A 21,884-nucleotide genomic window follows, 5' to 3' on the forward strand; every position below is an offset into this window, starting at 1 on the left:
TGCCTTGCAGATGGCATCCATGGTGTCATAATGCTCCTGGCCTAGAGCCAGGCTAAGCTTAGTCCTCACTGTCAGGCCTCTTTCACACACACGTTCACTCTGCCCTCCTCTCACTAGGGCCTCTTTCTCAAATCAACAACTTGTCCTGCCCTGCTCCCTCTTGGAGCAGCCATAGGTTTTATGTGGTTCATGCCTTGGGTGGCAGAAGTACAGCCTTTTGGGCCTCTCCCATGACCCTCACCTGGGTAGTGACCAGCCAAATTCCTGACCTGGGCCAAGCTTGCACTGGCCCCTCCCAGTGCAGCTTTACATAGACATACACAAACAGACACTGGGCCCCCGGCCCCACACACTGGGCTCCCAGCCCTCTGTTCCCCCTTTCTGGGGCTCCATACTTATCTCAAATTGCTCTGCAGGGGTTGGCCCATGTGCTGCCCTTCAGGCTGTCCCACAGCCCTACTCAGCACACCCCCTTGGCTGCCCTTCAGGCTGGCCCTCAGCACCACTCAACCCGCTTCTGGGCCCTTACTGCCGCCCCTATTCTGGGGTTACACATCTAACCCCCTCGGGGTTCTGGGGTTTCTCTCCCCTGTGGAGGCTCAGTGGCCACAGCCATGCCTGGCCCCACCTGGGTCGTGTGCCATCTCTGGGCTCAGGTGACTGCAGCCAATCCTGCCCCCCATGTACCCACAGTATTGTGGGGGCTAGGGGTTAAGGTGCCCTGATCCGTCTTTCACCAGGGTGGTAACTGCCCTGGCATTTCCTGGGGGCTCCCACGCTACTAGGAGCCCCACCAAACCACCCATCCATGGCAGGGTACCATGTTAGGTCATGCCCAGGACCAAGAGCCTCCTAGTCATCATAAGCTCTTGCCCTTACCTCCTGGGTGGTTCCTGCTGCAGCTCATCTAGGCAGTGCTTCTGCTGGGCTGACTGCAGCCTTTATATACTAGGGTATATAAAGCCTTTATATACTAGGGTCTCAAAATGGCCGCTGCAATCAAGCGCCTGCTAGCTGCTTGACTCAGCCCTTAAAGTGTCAGGCACTGCAAGTGCTCTGCCACAGTGGGTTCACAAGGAAACTCCACATAGCAAAGAATGCCAACATAACCATCTTCAAGAAAAGGGACAAGTCAGTGTGTGGGAACTACCAAGACATTGCCTGCCTCTCCATTGCTGGGAAGATTCTTACTCACATCCTTCTAAATCACCTCCTCTCTCTTGCCAAAGATGTCCTTCTAGAACCCCAGTATGGCTTTAGACCATCGCTGGGTACCACTGACATCATTTTTGTTGCATGAGAGATCTGCAAGATGTGTAAAGAGTAATACCAGGAGCTGTTTATGGCATTCACTGACCTAACCAAGGCCTTTGACTCCAATTGTGAAGCCTTATGGAATGTGCTGGCTAGGTTTGGTTGTCCACAGAAGTTCATCAGCATCCTCAGACTACTCTGTAATGGGATGACCACCACAGTCCTTTGCAGTAGATCAGACAGACAGACCCATTTACCATCCATATTAGTGTCGAGCAGGGCTGTGTCATCGCCCCAATCCTTTTTTCCATCTATCTTGCTATGATTTTAATTCTCATCCATGACCGCTTTCCTCCTGGAATTGGGGCTGAATATCAAATGGATGGTAAGTTTTTCAACCTGTGGTGCCTCCAGAGCAAAACAAAAGTTACCAAGACTGGCATGACCGAACTTCAGTCATCCTCATGCATGCTGCAATCCACCCTTTACCTTTTTTCAGGTGCCTACCATAGCCCAGGACTATCCCTTAATATTAGAAAGACCAAGGTGCTCCATCAGCCTACCTCAGCACAAGCTTCCCCCCTCCCCACACAAATTACCATGGATGGAGAACCCCTGGAAAACGTCAAGCATATCCCATACCTTGGCAGCATCTCTCCCAGTCAGTCTGTCTTGATGTAGAAATCAAACATAGGATTCATTGAGCCAGCATATCCTTCAGAAAGCTTCACCCTGTCTTTGCTGACCAAGATCTGCAGATGGAAACTAAGATCCTGGTCTACAATGCAGTGGTTATTCCATGTTCCTCTACAGGTGTGAGACATGGGTGACATATCAAAGCCACCTTAAGTGCCTGGAATGGTTCCACCAGCATTGCCTCAGGAACATCCTTCACGTTAGATGGGAAGACCACTGTACCAATGCCAGCATGCCCTCTGCAGCTAAGATAACCAGCATTGAGGCAAAGATCATGAAAGATCAACTCTGCTGGGCTGGCCACTGTGTGTGGATGGCTGACACTCATCTCCCAAAGCAAGTCCCCTCCTCTTAACTCAGTCATGGTAAGAGGACCTACAGAGGACTAAGGAAGCACTACAAAGACACCCTGAAAGCATACCTTAAGAAGGGTGGCATCAACCTTACAAATTGGAAAGTCCTGGCTGGTAACTGGTGTCAATGGTGCTGCTCCTTACATCAAGCTACAGTTCGCTTTGAAGAGAGCCATCTTGCTTAGGAAGCTGAGGAATGGCAGAGGAGGAAGGAAAGCACACTACATCCTGGCCCACAGCTGTGTCTTCCTTCCACTCCCTCCAAGGCACCACTTATATCTGTGGAAAAACTTGCAGACCACAGATTGGATTCTTCAGCCATTTAAAACTCACCAATAATCCCCCTAATCCTGCCTCCCTCCTGGCAGGCATCTTTCTCGTATTTAGGGATAATCAAGAAAGACCTGAGCAAAATCTGTACTCCTTGCAGTGGGGAGGCTGAGGCAGGCTCAATTTCAGATCATGCAGTTCAGCAAAACTTCCAGGCTTTCTGTGGTTGAGCTTAGGTAATCAATGGACACAGGCTTGAAGGCAGCCTGAAGGCTGATCCTATCTAGTAGTGCAAATGTATCCACATTGTTCCTGCCAGAAAAGTCCAAACTGACCTTTCTGCCACTTCAGAGAACCCAGAGCAAATTTGTCTCACCTTCCTATGACACTGGTGAACTATGGCTCAACTTTCCACCTCCCATGATTTTTTCTCCTGCAAACTTCATTATTCTACCTCCTCAGAAACTTCTGGGAAAACTGGAAAAAGAGCAGCAAGAAATATCCTATTCATTTTAAACACAGGTCTCAGGTTTCCTGTTCATGTGTTCATATAAACATCCTTCTTTTATTTCCCTGGTCATCTCAAATTCACTATACAAAATATTCTTGGGGATACGGTCTTCTCCCATTCACCCGACATGGCTGACATCACAACCTCCTCTTCTTGATAGTGGTTGCTGAGCATGTCAGCCTTGCATGCTTCATTAGCTCTGTGTTTGGTATTCTGTGTTCCCACTTTATTTTCAGGATCTTACTCAGACATTTCATGTGGAAGCTGTTCAGTCTCTTGATGTGCCCAGCATATGTAGTCCATGTTTCTGAACAATAAAGCAGGGATGACAGCATACAAGTCTCATAGATTTGTATCTTCACATTAGCTGATAGTTTGCTTTTATTCCATGCATATTTCTGTAATAGCCTGAAAGTCTTAGGTGCTTTTCTAATTCTGTTAGTCAGTTCAATCTGAAGGTTGAGATTTCTGCTGATCATAGAACCCAAGTAGCGAAAACTGTCAGTGTCACCAAGAGATTTATCCTTCAAAGTGATGTCAGGTATTGGTTCTTCCACCACTTGGTACATGATCACGGTCTTCTTGAGACTAATTGCCATCCTGAAGTTCTTGCATGACCCAGAAAATCTGCCCAAGAGATTTCATATGGAAGATTCACTGTGGACAACCAAGGCCGCATCATCTGCAAACAGGAAGTCTCTCAATACCAGTTCTTTCCCCTTGATTTTTGCTCTAAATCTGGTGATATTGTAGAAGCCTCTACCTAGTCTGCTTCAAAAGAAAAATGCCATGATTGTTATTATTGAATGCATGAAAAAGAAGAAGAATGCACTGTGGTATTTTACAGAAGCTACCCCGCCACAGCTAGCCCCACCACATTGCCACCAAGCCCTCTAGCTGGATGCAGTTTACACTCAGACCCAGGACCACTCAGTCCCAATACTGTTGTCAAATACTGACCATTAGAACTCCAAGGAGGAGAGCCCATGGCCATCAAACTCTTGTTTCCATTTTTCTACCTACTGAGTTTGGCAAAACATAGCTTTTGACCAAGCATTCAAGGTCCTGATCCTACTACTTCCAGGTCTTTTTTTCTTTTATGTCACTCCACATTTGGAAGCCATCTTCCTTATTTTTCACAGGTTAAAAAATGATAACTTTGGATTGATGATTCCTCATATAGACAAGGGGTATCTTATCCAGTCATTGTCTGGGACCCACCTTGCAAAAGACTGTTAAATCAGAATGGAATTCCTTACTCTGTTTTGGAGCATTGGTCTGAAAGTTCAGTGGAAGAGGTTTCTATTGGTATCCTGTCATAGTGGCAGAAGAGATTCTATGGATTGATTCATAGCTCCTGATCTTCAAGAGACTTATTTCACATCTTTATCCACATAGCTCTGGGGTTCATGGTAGAAGAGTTCTGACAGAGTTCTGACTTCAAGAGCCTCGTGAAACTCCTTTGGGTCTTTGTCACTAGCGATTGCATTGTTTTGCAGACAGTGAATGCTAGATAAAAAGCCTATGTGGGGAAAATTGCCACAGCAGGTAATCAACTTGTTCATTTGATCCTTGTTTTTTTTCTTGTGGCTTAAAATCAACATAGAAAAATCCATCCTGCCCTTTTCGCAGATTATACAGTTCACCAGGAAGTGATGGTCAATTCAAGGTCAATGACAGCATACTTAATTCAGCAACAGTTTCAGTGTTATAGCGTATCAGAAAACTCTGGACAAATCCCAGAATACCAGTGAAGATGTACCTCAAAATTATAAGCCACATGGTAGCATTCACATCTATCAGATTCCAGATCTTACCTTTAGTCTCCCTCAAGGTTGCTTGTGATCAATATATCTATCCAACAGACACATCAGTACAACTGTTTGTCCCTTTCCCATTCAAAGCCCAGTTATCTTTAAACTGGTAAATAGAACCACTAACAATATGCAGTAAAGTTTCTTTTGCTAGACCCTCTTTGCCGAAACTTTGTCATATAATATACATTGCTACCCACTTACCTACTCTATACAACACCTTAGCATACCAATTCTGCAGGGAATTTTCACTAAATCCCATGTCATCTACATCTACCTCAGGAAGGGATTCTCAAAGGTAGCCCTGTCCCCTTTGTACCTCAACAAGTGGCAGATGTTCTACTTCAAAGCAGATGTAACCCCAGGTTCTTTGAAAGATGCCTTTCTTCCTCTGCGGATACCAAGACTGTCCTATGCCTTTCTGCCAATTCTGCTGACGTCCTGAGTTCTTAGCAAGATACAGTCTGTTTTATCATAATGTCACCAGTTCTCCAGTCTGATGAGTTTGCCAACCTTCCCATCTTTTCACTTCTCCCTAACATAGCTTATCAAAAACAGAACCAAATACAGCACCCACATCCCCACCGGGAGATGGTGGGGAATACCGCCACTGCTGGTCCACTGAGCAACCCTTGCAAAGCCAGCAGGCCAAGGCACTTAAGGGAGTCCAGCCCTGGTACAATCTGTGGGCAAGGCAAGAGCCCCCAAAGGGACACTTGCCTACCTGTACACGAATGCCAGGAGCTTGGGGAATAATTGGGAGGAACTAGTCCTCCCGCTTAACACAAATAATTACGATGTCATAGGCATAACGCAAACCTGGTGGGAATCCACCCATGACTGGACCATGGGTATAGACAGGTATACCCTGTACAGGAGAGATCGAGTGGACAAAAGGGGCAGGGGTGTGGCTCTCTATGTCAAGGAGAACTACGCATCACTGCAAGCCAACATTGGTGACCAGGGTGGACAACTGAAGACCCTCTGGGTAAAAATCCGTGGGGAACATGACACAGAGGACACAATGGTGGCAATCTATTACAGACCTCCCACCCAAAGTCAAGAGCTTGACCAGGAGTTTGCCAGGAAATTGGCTGAGGCTGCATGCTCCAGTTCCATTGTTGTCATGGGAGACTTCAACTACCCTGACATCTTGCAGGAAGAGTACTCAGCTAAATCCAACCAGTCACAAAGCTTCCTCTCGTGCATGGATGACCTCTATCTGACACAAGAAGTCTACGGGCCAACAAGAGGTAAAGCACTGCTTGACCTGGTACTGGCAACCAGGGACGACCTAATCAGTGACCTAACAATCGATGGGAAGCTGGGTGACAGCAACCATGAGCTGATCACCTTCACCACCTGCCATAAAGGTGGCAAGTCAGTCAGCAATACTGAAGTCCTCCACTTCAGGAAATCTGCCATTGACAAGCTCAGGAGGCTTGTCAGTGAGGCCCTAAGGGACCGTGATCCCAAGGGGAGTGGAGTTCAGGAAGAGTGGTTGCTCCTCAAGGGAGTGATGCTCGATGCACAAGCTAACGCTATTCCGTCTTGGAGGAAAGGCAGCAAAGGGGCACAGCAACCCCCTTGGCTCTCCAGGGAACTAGCAGACCTCCTGCGGCTAAAAACAAAGACCTACAAAGGATGGAGGATGGGATCCACCTCCAAGGAGAAATATTCCACACTGGTCCAGACCTGCAGGGAGCAAACCAGGAAAGTCAAGGCTGTGAAGGAACTCCAACTAGCTACAAGTATCAAGGATAATAAAAAGTCCTTTTTTAGATATGTGGGGAGCCGGAGAAAAAGCAAGGGCAACATTGGACCCCTGCTAAACCAGACAGGACACCTGACAACCAATGCCCAGAAAAAAGCCAATCTACTAAATGCGTACTTTGCGTTGGTCTTTCATTAGTCCCATGGGAGCCTCCTGCCCATTACGGGACAGGGAGGCCTGGGTGAGGGAGATTCCTTGCCTTCCATCAATGCTGACCTCATGAAGGAACACCTTGAGAGGCTAGACACCTTCAAGTCAGCCGGCCCTGACAATCTACACCCCAGAGTACTCAAGAAGCTGGATAGCATCGTAGCTCAGCCCCTGGCATGGATCTTCAAGAACTTCTGGCGCTCTGGTGAAGTGCCCAAAGATTGGAAGAAGGCCAATGTAGTGCCTATATTCAAGAAAGGGAGGAAGGTGGATCCGGCAGACTATAGGCCCTTCAGCCTACCTCTATCCCGGGGAAGGTCTTAGAAAAGATTATCAAAGAGGCCATTCTTAACAGACTGGCTGACGCCAACATCCTGAGGGATAGCCAGCATGGGTTTGTTGCACGTAGGTCTTGCTTGACGAATCTTATTTCCTTTTACAACCAGGTGACCTATCACCTGGACACGGGAGAAGAGATTGATGTTGTATATCTTGACTTCAAAAAAGCCTTTGATCTGGTATCCCATGATCACCTCTTGGCAAAACTGGCCAACTGCGGCCTCAGATCCACCGTGATCCGCTGGCTGAGGAATTGACTCCGCGGTCGGACCCAGAGGGTGACTGTTGATGGAAGTCAATCATCATGGCGCACTGTGACCAGTGGGGTCCCTCAAGGCTCTGTCCTAGGGCCTATACTATTTAACATCTCCATTAATGATGTAGACATTAGTGTCAGAAGCAGACTAGCCAAGTTCGCTGATGACATGAAACTCTGTGGTAAAGCATCCACATCTGAGGACAGGAGGGTGATCCTGGCAGATCTTGACAGGCTCGTGAAATGGGCGGATGAGAACCTGATGGTGTTTAACATCGAAAAGTGCAAGGTTCTCCGCCTTGGGAAGAAAAACCTGCAGCATGCTTATAGGCTTGGCAGTGCTACGCTGGCTAGCGCTACAGACAAAAGGGTCTTGGGGGTCATGATTGACCACAAGACGAACATGAGCCTTCAATATGATGCTGCAGCTAGTAAAGTGGGCAAAACAATGGCTTGCATCCATAGATGCTTCTCAAGCAAATCCCGGGATGTCATTCTCCCTTTCTACTTGGCCTTGGTGAAGCTGCAGCTGGAGTACTGCGTCCAGTTTTGGGCTCCACAATTCAAAAAGGATGTGGAGAAGTTTGAGAGTGTCCAGAGAAGAGCCACGTGCATGATCAGAGGTCAGGAAAACAGACCTTACAATGACAGGCTAAGAGCTATGGGACTCTTTAGCCTGGAAAAGCACAGGCTCGGGTGATCGGATGGCCACCTATAAGTTTATCCAGAGTGTTCACCAGGATCTGAGGGAACATTTGTTCACTAGAGCACCCCAAGGGATAACTAGGTTGAACAGTTATAAACTATTACAAGACCGTTTCAGACTGGACATAAGGAAGAATTTCTTTACTATCCAAGCCCCCAAGGTCTGGAATAGCCTGCCATCAGAGGTGGTTCAAGCACCTACTTTGAACACCTTCAAGAGAAATTTGGATGCTTATCTTGCAGGGATCCCATGACCCCAGCTGACTTCCTGCCCCTGGGGCAGGGGGCTGGACTCGATTTTCCGAGGTCCCTTCCAGCCCTAATGTCTACGAAATCCATGCAAATGCTGGTTAAACAACTTCTTTAGAGTGTGGCTACTTGCCTGAGGTTCAAACATCTATCACAAAATAGGAAATCTATCTACTAAGAGGAAGCATTGTCCATCTAGGTGGTTCAGCAACAGCTCTCTGAGCTATCAGCTTCAGTTGTGACTATCCTGTCTTATTTGCTTCCTCTGAAGAAACCTAGACTGTCAGAGTACACGTAGCAGCAACCTCCACTATTAATTCTACAGGATTACAATGCATTTTCACAACCCATGGTGTTAAGATATTTGAAAGGCAACACCCAGTGCTTTTTTTCAGGTGACAGCTCCCCTCTTCTACTAGGTTAACAGGACCCAACTGAAGATAACTGCTTGTTAAATCACTTAGAGTAGAATTTGTATGAGCAAAGTTGCAGAAAGAAGAAAAAGAAGAGGGAACAGTTATGTAGTTTATAGTAAATGTTTTCTGCACAGATCCCATGAACTCCCTTCTTCACCACTAATATGGAGCCCTATTCTCAAGGTTCTTATTTTGAAGGAAGAAAGTTTTTGTTGAAGCTACTTTGCCTTTTGTACCCTCATCTACAGTGTTCTGAAGGGCATGTAGGGCAGAGTTGCGCCATAATGAACACTGCTGTTAAGGAATAATCTAATTTAAATTACATAGGGCACATGCACCACAGAGTGGATTCCACGAGTATAACATCTCAAACCGTCACAAGACTTATGAAATAAGTTAACATTCTTTACAAAGAGACATTATGAGGATACATGCATTCCTCTTGCATTGAAAAAATGCAATGAAAATTACTGGAAATATGATTGATTTATAACATTTAATGACCCTCTCAGATCATACACTCTCCTTTCTATGTTTAATAGTGATTTGGATATTCTATTCCATTTGTCCTAATAAAAGTTATCATTAAAAATAAAAACCAAGGAAAATAGATGTGGGGGGGCAGGGGGAACAGAGCAAGTGAAGTAATCTAGGAACAAAAAGATCTTAGCATACATTAGATCTGTGTAGATATGAACTGTATAGAAATAAAGCTTATCTGTGATGTAGTGACATCCCCAACCAAATGATAGGGTTAGGTTAGCGTTTTTGGAGGTACAAGGATACTTGTATCATGTGCAAAGGAAAAATTGTTATTCCCAGATGAAGCAAGGCACTGTCTCCAAGAGTTATCATCTGGCAGACTGTAGTAAGAGCATAGGAAAAATGCACTTACCAAGTTTCTAGCAGAGAATAAGCAGCCATTTGAAATATAGTCCCCACTTCTAAGACTAAACTGTATCTAACAATCCAATAAAGCAACAGTAAATGAAAAAACTTATTTTAATGATGTTAAAATAGCCTAACAATTAAAAAAAAATGTATCTCTGAGAAGGAAGCAGTAGTATATTATGTGATGGGTTAAAGTTTAGAAGTCCTTAATAGAAGTCAGTTGTACCAAAGTTTTCATCAAAGACCAAGTAGTTCACAAAGAACAAATTAAATAAACATTTATTTCCTCTTTTGTATTGTAATATGCCTTTGGAGTGCCTAGTAGGTGGAAGTTTTATTGCCCTGGAGAGGCCTGCTACTTAGAATATTGCCTGCTCTGAAGCAGTGAGACCCTTAACCATTTAGTCCCAGTGAGGGGTTGCCTACACAGAAATATTCAGGAAAATTAACCCAGATTAACTGATGGTGTGACTTTGAAGTGGATCACTGATCTCCTGTATAGATACTCTTTTATTCAGAATGGAAGTGGCCCTGCTGACTTTAGCTTACTTCTTTTGAAAGTAGTAGTTCACTTTTCCAAAGTGAAATACGTTCAACTGAATTAAAGCTACTTTAATTTTCAATATGAATATCCACAAAAGGGTTCAATTCAGTTTAATAATCCATTTAAAAATAATCAGATTAACTTTCTAAATGTGTCCATGTTGACAAGCACTCAGAGGCTAAATATGCTTTGTTCCAAGAACACAATCCAGGAGATGAAACAATATGAACATTGTAAGCATCTTTCTTCCCTATTTTGTAGAAAGTAGGAGTTCATACCAAGCACACTACAGTCATTGGAAAAACTGCAACAGATTTCACTGGGTGCATCTACATGTGCAATTAATGCAAAGCAATAAACTCCAGAGCTGTTTGAGCTGGAGTAAACTACTCACAGGCACAGCATCTACACGCATGCCCAGGACAGCAGCAATTTGAGTCAGGGCAAAGCAGACCCCCAGCTGGCTGGGCTGACCAGCCACAATTTAGTCCTGTGGTCAGCATTTACACATGATTTTCAGTGGAGTTAATTAGTTTACTGCGCCCTAATCCAGCCCACTTGTAGATGAAGATACCCTACTGTTGAGCTAATTTGTCTACTCCACAGTAAAGCATACTAGTAGATGCACCCACTGTGTATTAGATCAAGTCCTTAATTATATGTCTGTTCTATATTAGCTTATTATAGGTCTTTTAAATCTTGCTCTAGAACTGAGAATGAACTTTTCCTCTGATAGTGCAGAAGAGTGAAGCCAGCTAGTTCTGTATAAGTATGGCAGCTGCAGAACTGAACCTTTCAGACATGCAGAGGACAGGACAGCACAAAAATCTGAGCTGTCAAATAAAAGAAGTATGTCTAAAATATTTGGACTTTTGGGAAAAGGCAAACACTCTGAATTAATTTAAACTGTTGAAGGTTTATTTTTTATTGAATTGCGTGATCAAAATTGTTTTTATTTTTATGTGAAAGAATGCATATTTTTTTCCAAAACACCACCCAGAATGTGCCACTGGTGAATTTGAAAGATCCCTAATGCCTGTACAAATAGAGAGTTCAGCTGAAATTTGTAAACTAGAGATCATACAACTTAAGGAATTTGTTTGTTCAGCCTACATTCTCCAAAACATCAAAATTACAAAATCCTTTCATTGTGATGTGTCAGGTTACAGCAAAAAACAAGCTGGATTTTTAAATGATAAAACAAATTGTAATTTGTTTTTGTAGTAGAAACAATTTTCAAGTGTTATCATTAAATACCAATCATTGACACTTATATAGATGCATATACCTACGCACACTAACATGGACACGTACATATCCATTCAGTCTAGATGGAAAAGTGCATTAAAATGTGTCACTGATTTTTATAATATTCCTTTAATGTAGCTTTTAAAATAAAGTTGCAAACAGTCAGTGGTTAGGAAATTTCTGAATTGTAGTTACCTGTGCAATCCTACACTATTCAGAGTGACCTAGACAAATTGGAGGATTGGGCAAAAGAAATCTCATGAGGTTCAAAAAGGACAAGTGCAAAGTCCTGCACTTAGGACACAGCAATCCCATGCATCAGTACAGGCTGGGGGCTGACTGCCTGGGCAATGGCTCTGCAGAAAAGGACCTGGGGGTTACAGTGGAAAATAAGCTGAACATGAGCCAGCAGTCTGCCCTTGTTGCCAAGAAGGCTAACAGTATACTAGACTGCATTGGTAGGGGTGTTGCCAGTAGGTCAAGGGAAGTGATTATTTCCCTCCATTCAGCATTGGTGAGGCCACATCTGATATATTCTGTTCAGTTTTGGGCCCCCCACTGCAGAAAGGATGTGGAGATATTGGAGAGAGTTCAGTGGAGGCCAAAAAAAATGGTGAGGCGGCTGGGGGACATGACTTATAAGGAAAGACTGAGGGAACTGGGCTTATTTAGCCTAGAGAAGAAAAGCCTGAGCCTTCAACTACATGCAGCCTTCAACTGCATGAAGAGAGGTTCGAAAGAGGATGGAGCTAGACTGTTCTCGGTGGTGGCAGATGACAGACCAAGGAACAACGGTCTCCAGTTGCAGCAAGAGAAGTTTAAGTTAGATGTTAGGAAGAATTTTCTCACTTGAAGGGTAGTAAAATACTGAAACAGATTACCCAAAGAGGTAGTGGAAGCTCCATCCTTGAAGGTTTTCAAAACCTAGCAAAACAAAGCTTTGGCAGGGATGATCTAGTTGATGATCTAGTTGGGAGTGGTCCTGCTTTGAGCAGGAGCTGGACTACATGACCTCCTGAGGTACCATCCAACCCTAACTTTCTTTGATTCTATAAGGCAACCTTAATAATAAGCAGTGCTACTAACCCTGCCTAAAATATATGGTTTTGGAAAAATTATATATATTAGAAATATTTCCAGGTATAGGTGAGAATTAAGGACTACTAGAAAGCTTTGTATTTTTGGTGACAAAATACAAATGTGCTTGTGTTTTGTAAATGGAATAAGCTATGGGAAAAAAAACCCACACCTTTGGGATGGATGTGATGAATACAGATTCTTCAACTGTGAGCACCTGAGTCAAAGTTTATAACTAATTTTCTGTTTGCTGTTTTATAAAGATATAGATGAATGTGCAACAGGAGCCCATAATTGCAGGGCAGATCAAGCATGTGTCAATTTAAGAGGGTCATTCAGATGCCAGTGTCTCCCTGGTTTCCAGAAACGAGGAGAACAATGCATTGGTAAGTGTACTAGCATAAACCATGTTCTTTGGCTATCTAGGTTAATTTTCAGACTTCATAAATACCTTGCCACATAGTTTTGATAGATTGTGGGAGAACAAGTAAATAATTTCTAGTGGATAGAGCTAGCAACTATTTTAAGCATACTGTATTCTGAACTTTGAATTGAGCTTCCAACAAAAAATTACTTAGCTATTTATGTTCTGCCTTACTTGTACTGGGTAGTACCCAGCGGCCCCAGATACAGTCACAAGCCCCTTGTAAGTGAATGAGAGTCTTTCCATTGATTTCAGTGGAATGCAGCATTCCAGGCCTAGGCACACTGTAGAAACACATAGAAAGACCCAGTCTGAAGAGCTTACTTTCACAATAGAATTCTGTTGCACTTATTTATTTGCATAAAACAAACCAGTGGAAACTCTGGGCCCAGAGGTATCAAATTTATCACACATTAACCACTGTCTTTAGCTCTTAGTGCCAGGAGTAGGGGCTGGAGAATGATCTATTGACACCACTGGGATCATTATAAGCCCAAATACATAAAAGGACAGTATTTGTGCAATCAGACTGCAGCACTTCTGCCAATATAGTGATATACTAAACCACGTTGTTCAGTTATATCTTACACAGTCCAATCTCCTCCAGGAATATTCTGAAAAATAGTGGCCTGAAAAGATATGCAAAGATGCTATCTTTCTGAACCTGCAGTTCTTACTGAGCACCTCTTAAATCTTGACTTCTGTGGAAGTTGCCCTTTCATAAGGGATTGGTCTTAGGCTCTGCATTTATCACATGTATGAGAACACGTGTGAAATCAAATCAAACATGATGAACCCAATACAACCTCTACAAGATGCAACATTTGTATAAGACAAGGTGAGGGAAAGGCATTTTCAAGCCCTCAAAATAACAGAGACAAGACAAAAAAGGTGTTCTCCAGTGTTTCACAGATCAGGAGTTTTGCAGTTGAAAGTTTTGCAAATTCTCTAATCTCTGTTTAGAAGGCTTGCTAAGATTCAAGCAGTCCCCTTAGAGGGATTACTGAGAGGGAAGAATGGGTAATATCAGTATCTGTTTGGTTTTAAATGCTTGGTAAAAAAAGAAGTCTGTACACCTTTTCTTTCAGGGTCTGAACCAGAGCCCATGGAAATCAATGGAAAGACTCTTAATCACTTCAGTGGGCTTTGGATCGGGTGCTTGACAAACAGATTTCTGTAAACAGAGCTCCTTCCAATACTTGTTAGTTTTATGTGGAGGAGTAGGATGAGTAGTTTGGAATGTAGGTACGGGAATACTTTTGACAGGTTGTTGATACATGTAAAAATGTTACGTTTTCACTAGAATGTAAGAGTAGGCATAATGTATTCCATTGTGCAGTTAGTTACTCCTTTTAATATCAGCTGAGCTAGAGTACTACTTAAAGGTTTAATAGGAAACATATTGCAACCCTGACAGTAACAAATCCGCATGGCACAACTTAGTTTTTTCGTGATTTATGTATAATTAACATCTTTAGAAGAAGAAATTCCTCCTACATCTGTCTAAACCAAGACGGGCTGATGAAGTGAAGAAGGATATATCACTAATGTAGGTCAAAATAGAATATATCGTAAAAATAATGCTACAGTCTGTAGTGTCAGCACTTCAAAATGAAACCCATCTTTTGAGGCTTTGTAATACCTCAGCCAAAAATATTCCTTTGGGACTAAATCTTGCTATAGACTCTCAACAGGGAGGAAATGTTCCTCTGAAGTTGGAGTGAAATTGCTCCAGATTTTTTTTGGCTTGAAGGCTGGTTAGGAAGGGGGGGGGGCAGAGGTGGAAACCTAGTTCTAATTCTTTTTTTTTACTTTTAATTTAATCTAGAAACCTGAGTGATCTTTTTATACTTTAATTTGTTTTTGTTAAAGTCATGTGTTCAGATATAGCAAAGATGTTATTTTCTGAAAAATGGGGGCTGCAAATGCAAGGTAACACTTTCAGCAACATTGCTTCAAACACACATTTGACTGTATTGATCAGCTCTTACTAACCTAAGGCATCTTATAGCCTGTTACAGAATCACATGTACACACAAAAGATGTACCCTATTCCTCCAAGCAAAATCCCCATGAATTAGAATCCTGTCTTGCAAACATTCAGACATACGAGTAGCTCCACAGAACTCAATCCCACGCCTAAATTTGTATCATCAGGGCTTTAAATAGCCATTGCATGTTTGTGAGGATGAGTGTAGCAGATTCATGCCCCAGGGGTGGCCTTGAGGCCTCCTGGTACAGCTACTGCTGTGGCTCCTGCCCAGCTCCCTCTCTAATGTTGCCCTCCCTTAATTGCTCACCCACCATGCCTTACTGTTATTGAGGTTAAATAAGGGAGGCTACCCATGGGCTTTAGACAAAGAGCCTAAATCCAGTCAATGAGTCCCTCCCAGGCCCTACTACTTTCAATGCTAAATAGGCTCTCTCATCCTGGCAGTGCCCCTGCAGGGCATCTGTAGCCTTATGGCCAAATTGTGCAGCTGCATTCCTGCGCTACATCACCCCTCAAGCCTCACAGGTGTTATCATTTCAGATGTTAGCTTTTCTTAGCCCCTCTCAGGACTCTCAGACCCTCTGGGTCTCTCCACCTTGTTTCTCTGGGTCCTCAGACCCCTCACCCCTCATGCAGTCCCTCTTGGAGACTGTATACCTTCTCATCCCTCGCTTCAACTCTCGTTGGCTGGTAGGTCCTCTGTTCGGTTTCCTGGCTAGTCCCTTCTCTGAGCTGGGAAGCTCCTGGCTAGTCCCTTCTCTGAGCTGGGAAGCCCTTTGTACACCGCTTAGCCCCTTCTCTGGGCTGGTGGGCTCTGTTCCCTTGTTCAGCCCCTCCTCTGGGCTGGGGAGCCCTCTATGCCTCACTCAGCCCCTTCTCTGGGCTGTAGGCTCTATACCCTTGCCCTCTATACCCCACTCAGCCCCCTCTCCGTGGGCTGGGGAACACTCTGTATCCCTGCTCAGCCCCTTCTCTGGGCTGGAGAATTCTCTGTAAGTCTTGGGCCTCTTTCCAGCAGGGCTCAAGGCTTATAACTCCAGCAATAATACCAACATAAAACAAAGGCACTTTGTTTGCATAAACCATTTCTTCTCTGCCCCCAAGGAATATTCTCTGGCTCCCAGGCCTGCAGAGTCATTCTGCTTCCCCTACCTTCTTGGGCCCTACAGGAGTCCTTCTGCCATGCTGCAGAGAGCTCCTCTCCTCAGGCTGTCAGGGCTAGGCTCCCTGACCAGCTCAGGCACTGGGCTAATCTAGTCCCAGCCTGGCCCTCTGCCAGTCAGGTAAACCCCAATCAGCCCCCACACCACCTGGAAGCTACCTCTCAGGCAGCTTCTCCCCACAAACCAGCAAGCACACCACCGTATCCTCCTACAATGAGGTTCTCTAAAAACCAGAGATGGAAAGACTGCTGAGTCTTCTGGTCCTTCCCTCTTCTACTTCATGAATTCTCTCTGCTATAAAACAGTTGTAATGAAAACCATTACAATAGTGAAGGCTGCAAACTGGTTTTCAACCTAAGCCCATTTTTTCACTTTTCACTGCCTAAACACTGGTTAGGATCTGGCCTCAGAATATAAATACTAAGTTTGTGTGAAGAGGGTTAACTAATATTTAATATTAAGTGAAAAAAGTAATGCTTTCCCATTATAAAAACTCTTGGCTTCCTTTTAAAGCACATCTACAGTGGAAACAGCTGGAGGTAGGAAATTCAAAATTTGGCATGGAAATGGGAAGTTCCTTTCTTCATTTCAGTGAAAACCAGGGTTTATTTGACTGAAAGCCAAGCCGCTATGAAAAAAACTGACATTCTGTTCATGCACAAGATGCTGCGTGGTTTTTTCTGACTACGCTCAAGGGCACAGCCTAAGGAAGATTGTGCATATGCATGCGTGGCCAGTTTAGCTAGTAGGAGAAAGTGTTTTGCAGATCCACATGAGCTGAGGCAGGAACTCCAGCAGCTCCATGCACACCATCTAAAGTGCAAAAAGATTAAGGCAGAGCTGTTGTGCACTTTATGTAGTTTGCACACTCCAGTGTACCTTAGGAATGCCAGAACTGGGAAAGGCAGCATACTACCGTACCTTAAACTATGGTTAACCTGCATGAGCAAGGTAATACTGCCTGAGATAGCACTGACTTCACTCATGCAATCTGATTTTCCTTCACACAGTTGAAGAAAACAGCTACAGGCTTGCAGCTGGTAGCTTAGTGGTACTTACTTCAGAAAGAACGTAAGAGAGTTTAAGAGAGGGGAATGGCCAAGAGGTATAGCTGTGGGGTTATGGAGCCCACGTCTCCATAGAACTCTAGTACCCCACTTCTTTTCATGCCTAATCTCTGTTGTCTATGTAGACAGATCACATACCCCTGTCATCCTTATACATTCTTGCACATAGAACAGAGAAGGATTTAGGTTCTTTAAAGAGACCAAAAGATATTAAGCATTAATTTGTTACTCTGCTTTTGCACAGAAAAGGAGTATATGAACCACATTTAGTATCCTGGTTGTCATTAGGTCTGGTTAAGAAGTGATCAGGAAGCTTGCTCTGAGTTTCAGAACCAAAATAAGGCATGTGATAGTCAACAAAAATTAATAGTTTTCAATACCATACTATACCATAGCCACCAAATAAAGGAGGGCCTTTATATATATTGACACCACATTGGCTGAACAATGACCATAGAAAGATTTGGACAAATATTACTCCATGAATGGAAAGGGAACAGTGCTGCTCCCATTAAATTTAGCAAGAGTACACTCTAGCTTTATATTAGCTCCTTTCTTTTTTACTTCCTTATTCAGATCTAATTAACTTTGCATTTCATTTGGACAGAAGCTGGCAGCAATAAACTGTTGTGATTAATCTGTGCTAACATTTTTTACTGGTTTGCTCTTGTTGTAATACAGACATCGATGAATGCACCCTCCCTCCATATTGTCACCATAGATGTGTGAACACTCCTGGGTCCTATTATTGCCAGTGCAATCCAGGATTTCAATTAGCATCCAACAACCACACTTGTGTAGGTAAGCACTTTCCTGGGTATCTTTATATATGATTCTGTCTGGTTTAGAAAAACAAATACTGGCATACCGTTGTGTTTTTAAACTATCTTTCATCATCATAAGTTACTAAATAGAATATTTGAAAAAACTCATACCTCTTTCTAGACTTAGAAGCTTTTCTGGAACTGGCCCAAGTAAATCTTGGGGAACATAAATTTCTTGGACACAAACATGGAAATTTGCTTTGAAAATGGATTATTGTATTGGCAAGCCGGCTTCTGTATGCCATAAGTTTGGTTCTTTGAACATCAGGGATTGAAATTCATTATTTAAGCTTAAGCCAAATTTTCCTTTCAACTGTGTTGGTTTTATAGTAATGCTTCACTGGCTTTGATGGAGTTACTCCTGATTTACACCAGTCCAAGTAATAATCAGGCCCTATATCTGGAAACTAGAAGAAGTATTTATTCTCTGTAGCACATGATTAATATAGCGATAACAGAATACAGGTCTTTCCATCTCAAATACGAACCTTTGAGAAGTAATTTGAAACCTAAAACTGACGGAGTTAGGGAATCATATTCAGACTTTTGTAAGTAAATTTCTGAGGGAGGTCTGATAGTTGATTGCGACAGAGTTTGACAAAATCAACAAGATTATTATTATTGACTCAAAGTCTTCTAATAACTAAAGGAGGATATTGGGCTGCAAAGAGGTTTGCTTAACAAGGTGCAAGCTACTTCCAGATGACTGTTTCCATAGTAAATACTTAGTAAAGGAAAGTTATTTCTAAAAATTAAACATATAAGCAGGATGATTTTTCAGGGGTCAAGAATATATTTATTTCTATACATGGGAAAATCTAGTCCATTTACCAAAGAAGCTATGAAGAAGGAACATATGTTTCCATATCATCTGTTATTGTATGGGTTCAGATTCTGAGAGTTTGGGAGGAATCTGTTTTCACTGAATATAGCTAAACTAATGGTTATTTAAATACGTAAGAAAAATATTCCTTGATTTTGAGTACCTGTATTACACTAAGCATTCTTCTGGAGCTGTAACAACAATAATCTCTGAAGAAATGTTCTTTAGAAACCATGGGCTCTCTCTCTCTCCTCCCCTACTAGAGAGGGAAATTGAATGCTTTTAGAACTGTGATGAGGACTGGGGATGGAAAAGGCACAGTCCCTGGTTTCTAAAGAACATTTCTTTAGAGGTCATTGTTGTTATAACTCCAGAAGAGTATCAGATAGCATCTCCATCCATTGACCTTTACCAACCTGGAAGTATAAGCTGTCCTATCTCAAGAGGTAACTTCACAAATATATGTCAGATGTTACAACTGTAACTGTTATACATCACATCTTTACTGGAAACATACGTGTGGAACAATTTCTCTAGAGAAGAATATTCACCAGTTGAATTTTCCACCTTTTCACTTAGTGCTTCTGTTAATATTGTTTTCATATAAACTTCACTACATTTTTGCTAAAAGCTAACTAAAGAAGCAATATATAAGCATTCTCCCCTATTCATTTTAAACTAGAAGCCTTCATAAATCATAGATGCCAAATATTTTACTCCTGACTTTAACTTTAGCTGATTCTAACAGATTCTTTGAATATAGTGAAGAGCTTTGTCAGTTGTATTAGTATCTGCAGATAGCTATTGCTGACATAATTCGCAAGCATTTGAAAATTCTACAGAAAAATTAGAGAAAAATTAGAATTACAGTAATGATGGTTTCTTACAAAATGCATCAAAAAGTGAATGGGAAGCCTTTTTTCTTTCACTGTTCCTCTGTATGCACTTAAAGTCAACAGTATATGAAAAATAAGTATTAAAGACTCCAGATAAAGATACTGAAATTTCATGTTCACAAACTTTCCATTGAAAATGCCTTCCTTCTCTTTTCAAACTGCAGTGTCCTCACATATGTTCTTAAGATGGGCATATCATGGAAAGAATCTAACATAGAAAAATGCCTTCCCTCAATATGGTCTATGCCTTGGAGCATTGCAAAACTCTCTACTTGTCTCAAAGGCACATGTTATAATTGTAATGGAATTTAAAAGAACAGATTTTAGAAGTAATAAATAGCTCAGATAAATCTTAACCACTGCCTGCTGAGAGGTCTTATCAGTATGTGTTCCTTATATCAATTATTTATAGACTTGGCATTTCATACCTGAAAAAAGATGCTGGAATGTGAAGTTTAATAGCTTCACTAAACATTTTGGAAGAGTTCATTACACATTAGAATAACTCTCATTCCTGGAAAAATATTCCAGTTTTTCTGCAAGGAATGAAAAGCACAGATCTGACATCGTTCCAGCAGCTGCAGAGTCTACTGAGATAGTTTACTGGGCTGCAGAACAAAGCACCAAAACTACAACTAATCCACTTAATCAGTTTAATTACCAGATTCAAAGAGCTCAATATGGATAAAGATATGTAATCTCTCCTTTCAGACATAAACGAATGCGATGCCAATAACCCATGTGCGCAACAATGTTACAATATACTTGGTTCTTTCATCTGTCAATGTAATCCAGGATTTGAGTTAAGCAGTGACAGAATCAACTGTGAAGGTAATCTGCTCTCTTCTACATAATGTGTTAACAGAAAGATTCTTGGAACATGATAAATACCATTTCTCTCTTTCTGTAATTTTTCTGAAAAACAATTCTGTGAATTAATGAGGTTTGTTCAAGTTAAGCTATGATCAGGCCTTCCTAGTTTGTGGATGCCATTTTCATCCATAAAATTTATGACCTGTATTTTGCATCTATTGGGTGAATTGCAGGTATTCATCATTTTAGTTGCACTAGTATTCAGGTAGGTAAAGATAGCACTAAGATATTTACTCACAATTCAGTTGCAGACATAAAATAACATGTACAGATTTTTCAGGCAATAACTCAGAGAGGTGCACACTTCTAAAAGTGTCTCTTAAAACTAACTTGAATTATGCTTGATCTAAAAGAGGGTCACCATAAAATAAATACCTGCAAACCTAAGCATGTTCAGTTTTCCATGGTGTAAGATTGTGTTCTCTCAAATTCTCTTAAATTTATGATGCTAAGGAAATGACAGCTGTGTTTTTTAGATGTATGGATGAATACATGTATCTACACAAAACAATATGAGTCTCATGGCAATTATACAATGCCTTTTCTCCCAGATTCCACATAGGTGTCTTCTAAACTCCTTTTGAACACATGATGATCTCCCCCTTAAGGCCACATATCCTCACTACCAGTTTTTGAACTATATAGGTCTTGGCTTGGCACTCCTGAACTGTCCCACAAAACCATTAAAGATACTCCCTCTGTGAGGATCTTATCGATAGACATATGACCAAGTTATTTCAAGGTAAGCTAGGGTATGAATTTACAGTGCATCAGCTAAGATAGAATAGCTACCCATGTGCACATGCTTACTTTTTACTCTTACTCTCACTGGGCATGTCTATAAAGGACACTATATCACTGTAGTGACAAACATAAAAGTGCAAATAACATCCATTACACAGTGACATAGCTCATTGCTATGGCAATGTAGCATCAATGGGCACTAAACATAACATCACCATAACAATAAGCTACAGCGCTGTAGCTTATTGTTATAGTTTCATAGTTTCTAGGGTCAGAAGGGACCTGAGTAGATCATCTAGTCCAACCCCCTGCCAGGGCAGGAAAGAGTACTGGGGTCAGACGACCCCAGCAAGGTGTACATCTAACCTCCTCTTAAAGACCCCCAGGGTAGGAGCCAGCACCACTCTTCTTGGAAGTTGGTTCCAGATCCTAGCCGCCCTGACCGTGAAGTAACGCCTCCTGATATCTAGCGTAAATCTACCTTCTGCCAGCTTGTGACAGTTATTCCTGGTCACTCCTGGCAGTGCTCG

General features: G+C 42.4%; 1 protein-coding gene across 3 annotated transcripts in view; it reads left to right on the forward strand.

Annotated features, from left to right (window-relative positions):
* The window catches only part of EFEMP1 (EGF containing fibulin like extracellular matrix protein 1), a 91,212-nt gene that overhangs the window by 59,664 nt on the left and 9,664 nt on the right, over positions 1–21,884 (forward strand). For all 3 annotated transcript variants that reach the window (XM_019549251.1, XM_019549252.1, XM_019549254.1), the window contains exons 5-7: positions 12,811–12,933; positions 17,876–17,995; positions 20,449–20,568. In XM_019549251.1, coding sequence (XP_019404796.1) covers positions 12,811–12,933; positions 17,876–17,995; positions 20,449–20,568 — 363 coding nt within the window. The remainder of the gene's footprint in view (positions 1–12,810; positions 12,934–17,875; positions 17,996–20,448; positions 20,569–21,884) is intronic.

This window comes from Crocodylus porosus, unplaced genomic scaffold (assembly GCF_001723895.1).
Source record: "Crocodylus porosus isolate Cpor-Errol unplaced genomic scaffold, CroPor_comp1, whole genome shotgun sequence".
In the NCBI taxonomy this organism is placed as follows: Eukaryota; Metazoa; Chordata; order Crocodylia; family Crocodylidae; genus Crocodylus; species Crocodylus porosus.